The following is a 4,752-nucleotide window of genomic DNA, read 5'->3' as shown; positions in this document are numbered from 1 at the left end:
CGCCTTTAAATTAATCTGCCTAAGAACTACACTTCAAGAATGTAGCTGGACCAGAACATAGTACGTGGGAATAACATATCACAATAATATTAGAGTAATAATAGAATTAGAAGAAGTTAGGTTAAGTCAAAAGAATTGTCATTTCTACTAATTTACTCTTATAATATTGCTTAGGTTAGTGTACAATTAAATACATAGCGTAAATGGTGAATGGAAAAATGCTTATAAGTTAATAATAATATTATTAAATGTATTTATCTTTTTGTTTATATTTTTTACACCTTACATCGATTATTAAACATATGTGTAAATAAAATATAAAAACTAATTTATTAGATCAGCCTTATAAAATTGTTCAATATTTTTTACAAAAAAATGTTTGCACAAAAAAAAAAAGTTAAAAAATATAGAAATAAAATGAAGTTTGTCGAAACTACACTAAACTAATTAGTTATTTAATTACAAGTCAACATTTAATTCATTGAGTGATTCGACTTCAGGAACCGCTTCTGGCAAAGGGCAATACATATTAGAACAAAAATGTTCAATAAAATAATCACCACCCATTTCTTCATACATCTTAGGTGTAAACAAATATTTATCAATATCTTTTCTATTAGCAAACATTTTAGCACCAAACCAACCGTCCAGGGATGGATTTTGAGCCAAATAAACATTTATTTGAGACCCTATTGGCCTCATTTCTCTAAGTTCTCTACACATCCTATTTGTAAAACCTGGTAATTTTGCTGGTCCACCCGTAAGGAAAACATTTTTCACCAATTGACTCGCTGTTTCTGGATTCAATTTTTTCAACATGAATTCTATTGTATCTGTTATACCTCCTTGACCGCAGCCAATCATCGAAGGTTGGAATAAAACTTCGGCACATCTCATGCGCTCAATACCGAAGTGAAGTTGATGGGCTTCTTTAGGATTTAGTTCTTCATTTGCATTTGAGCTTACAAACGACGGATCGTAAAATCTTAATATATCTTCAAGCTCTGTGATTTTCTCTTGTTCTTCTTCACTATCGGTGTCACCACCTTCCTGCAAATATCAATTATAATTAGAATCGTTACTACAATGGTACGATAGAAACACACTTACTTTATTTATAACTTTGTAAACATCCCAGTCTTCATCTCTGCTACCAAAATCGTCATCTCTTTTGTCTTTCCTAGCTAATTGACTGATTATTCGCATGCGTTCTAAAGATGCAGCAGTACCTCTCTTGGCCATATCTTGTCTTCGTTGTTTTCGAACTGCTTTTCTATCTATTATGTCTTGCCTTTTTTTATAAACATTCTTGAGCCAGCTTTTCTCAACTGATTCGTCTTTTGGCAATTGAATTATATTTTTGAACAACCTCAGTTTAGGTTCTTCATTAATCGATTCATCAATACTGGGAGCATTGGACGCAGCAATTTTCGATTTTGTTCTATCAATTCTAGTTTGCAGATCAAATATCAGTTTCTTTAAATCTTTTTCGTTTTTCAATCCATGTGATCTCAACACCTCCTAGATACATAACAAATATTTAAAATTAATTTTTTATTTTAAATCCATCCTAGTGGAACGGGGAAAGTTGAGGTTGGAAAGCTCACAACTCTTCAGGAATTATATACTTGTAATATTATAGCTGAAAGTGATAAAATTAATTTCTAATAAACGCTTCAGTTTAAAATTTTTGAATTTTATAATGTGTAGCCTTAGGTTTTCATATATACAATTTATGTGACTACAAATTTTAAGTTTGAAAAACAAATGCTAGCATATATTATATTTCACTAAAATTAAGAATAATCTACTTATATTGTTATCAGCAGATTGGGAAATTTACAACATTATGAAGGAACTGACAAACATTTATAAACAAAAACTACAAAATTACTGTTATTTTCTGAAATAACGTGTCTTACATTAAATTGATCACCCTGCATTCCTGACAAAAAATCAAATATTAATAAAACTCACAATAAGTAAATATCTCGAGATACAATACATCAACAATATTCAATTTAATAAGAATTATTGTACTTAAAATTGTATAAGTGTGGATTTTTATATGTATGTAAAATTGGAAGTATTCTATATTTTTAAAACTTGCAGCATTATGGCATTATTTTAAGTTAATAATGTGGACATTTTTAAGGTTTTTTTTTCAGTTATGTTAGGGAAGAAATAAACTTTTTTTTTATCCTCATAGAGTACCTTTTAGATACGGTTTCTATCTATAGGCTTATTACATGAAAAAAACATAATGTCCAGTGTTTTAAAATATATCATTCAGACACATAAGCAAAATAAAAAAATTAAAACATATACTTGTAAAAACAATACCTTTTCAGCTTAAAATTAAAAAAAAAGTACCTTACTAGCAATATTTAATAACATTACGTACTGTAATTTCTTTGATTGGTTCTCCGTCTTCGATCATCTCTTTGATCATTAACAATTGATGTATTTGTTCTTCGTCTTCTGCTAACTGATAAACAAAGAGTTACTTTAATAACATCAAGTAATATACAATTTCTACTCCTACTTTTTCATCTCTCTTTCTGGCATTCATTTCAACTAATTTTTTAGCCATTTCTCTACGTTTATCTCGTTGTTGGTCTGGTGTTAAAACAACAGCTGTGGAATATGGTAGCTGTATTCTTTTCACATTCAGATCGTAATAGTCAGCATCCGACCACATCTTCAGCGTATCCATATAATGATTGGCCAAGAATCCGTGTTCATACAATAATTCCTAAACAAAAACTGTTGTAGTTACTTAAATAAAAATTAAATGACTATACATGTATAAAATTGTACCTCTGCTCGGCTAGGTGTTATGGCGTTGTAGTGGGCTGGATATTTGAGCTGCAAGAGCTTATGCAAATAAGATGTAATATGATATCCACCAACATCAATTCGACGGCTATTGATTAAATCAGGAGTGCCATTGATTACGGGTATAATGTGTGTCGAGTGATAACCACAACTGACTACAAGTCCAGTGTTTTGACATTGACTATTCTTTGAAAAACTGAACAGTCCATCGATACCGTAACAAATGCCAGGAACATGATAACACTCAAATAATAACTCTGACATCACTGCAATATTCACAATTTTTTTTTATACTGTTATCAATAAATAATTTTAATTTACTTACATAATCGAGAATAATTAGGATTGGCCAAGGGCTCTGTGATTACTATTGGATGATCGATATACCCCTCAGTATCGATGCCTAAATGTGAAAAAGTATAATCGAAAATCTGTTCTTGCACATTGAACTGTGTAACGATATTACGGTCGAATTGTGATTTCAACTGGAACCTAACAGCTTCCAAGTTTGAAATATCATTTCCAATCAATGTTTCTCCGTCCTAGAATAACAATACTCGAAAATGGTTATTTTATTTTAAAAACCTTAACAACAATTACTTTTTTTCCTCGTTCCTTTCGCGGCCTAGCCAATATGTTTTTGAATATAAGATTAGGGCTATTTGATGTCGCCCAACCAGCTTTACATGTAAACGAACCTGTTGAAATAAGTTTAATGTAACAATCAAGATGTAACATTGAATTCTGGCATAATAATTACCATTGTCAATTACAATAGGCGTTTTCCAAGTACGCAAAGCTTGTGTATACTCATAATACTTGTCTGGAACCGACCTGAGGTCTTTGAGAATAATTACTTCATCAGACATCGCATCAGAGTATTTGAAATGAAGAAAAGAAAAGGGAATTTAAAAAAAAATTATATTAATTATTGTTAGCCGGTAGGTTTTTCGATTTGATTACATTGGTTCAGAAAAAATTATTTTTGATAAAAAAAACTAATAAACAACCGTTAGTGATAAGAAACTACAACAACAAAAACAACAACAGATACATGCTGCCATGGACTGGCATAATGTCTAAATCATTTAATGTATATAATGATTAATGACATAACGGTCTATATTGCTTATAATTATATAGGTACTTATATAGTCTATGCATCACGAACTAAGATACTAAGGACTATATACCTATAAAGAAATATATAGGTCTATGCTAAGGACTGGTAACGAATGGGCTGGCGGGTGACGGGGGTGTGGTTAAATGTTTTTACAGAAGCCTAAGTGCGGCATGTAAACATACCGCATAAAATGTTATAGCAATTATAAATCTACCTACACAAGTTATTGGTAGGAATTTCTTTAGCGAATTTAGTATTCTATATTAGCCTATCCGCTATCTCTGGGGGGTAGTGTATCAGATAAGGCTATATTGGACCAAAGTAATTTAATAGAAATGATGCAAATACCATATGCAAAAACAATCAGATCAAAAATTGTTTATCAAGCAATCTTTCACAGTAAAATTCATCAATTAAATAACTTAAGATAATACAGTTAAAACAAAATAGGTATATAAAACAATTAAAACCTGAAATAAATGATAACAATTTTTGGGAAAAATGAATAAAATATTAAAAAAAAAATTACGAAATGAACCTAAATAGGTAGTGAAATGTTTTTATAATATTTATATTTTATACTATATAAAGCAAATATAAATACTATATATTATTATAATACATTTTTTAAATTATTTACTGAAGTTTCTTATCTTTTGAAATATTTATTTATTTGGCATAAATGGATGAATACTTTAATTTAATCAAATATCACAGTTCTATACATCACAATTTATCTGTCGAAAAACATAACTTATAATAGAACTAGAAACTATATAAAACATAAAAAT

General features: G+C 29.7%; 1 protein-coding gene across 1 annotated transcript; it reads right to left on the bottom strand.

Annotated features, from left to right (window-relative positions):
- Positions 1–269: 269 nt before the first annotated feature.
- On the bottom strand, positions 270–3,902 carry LOC126844901 (actin-related protein 5). The gene is made up of 8 exons (XM_050583381.1): positions 3,599–3,902; positions 3,439–3,536; positions 3,164–3,380; positions 2,821–3,104; positions 2,546–2,755; positions 2,405–2,488; positions 1,111–1,521; positions 270–1,050 (listed from the first exon to the last, which is right to left on the bottom strand). The coding sequence occupies exons 1-8, from the start codon at positions 3,705–3,707 to the stop codon at positions 460–462; spliced, it is 2,004 nt and encodes a 667-aa protein (XP_050439338.1). The 5' UTR covers positions 3,708–3,902; the 3' UTR covers positions 270–459.
- Positions 3,903–4,752: the final 850 nt, after the last annotated feature.

Source organism: Adelges cooleyi, unplaced genomic scaffold (genome assembly GCF_023614345.1).
Source record: "Adelges cooleyi isolate 19-005CV unplaced genomic scaffold, UGA_ACOO_1.1 ACOO_flye_CR_arks_rails_tigmint_CR_PRNA_651, whole genome shotgun sequence".
NCBI lineage: Eukaryota > Metazoa > Arthropoda > Insecta > Hemiptera > Adelgidae > Adelges > Adelges cooleyi.
This window is presented reverse-complemented; position numbering and strand designations above follow the sequence as displayed.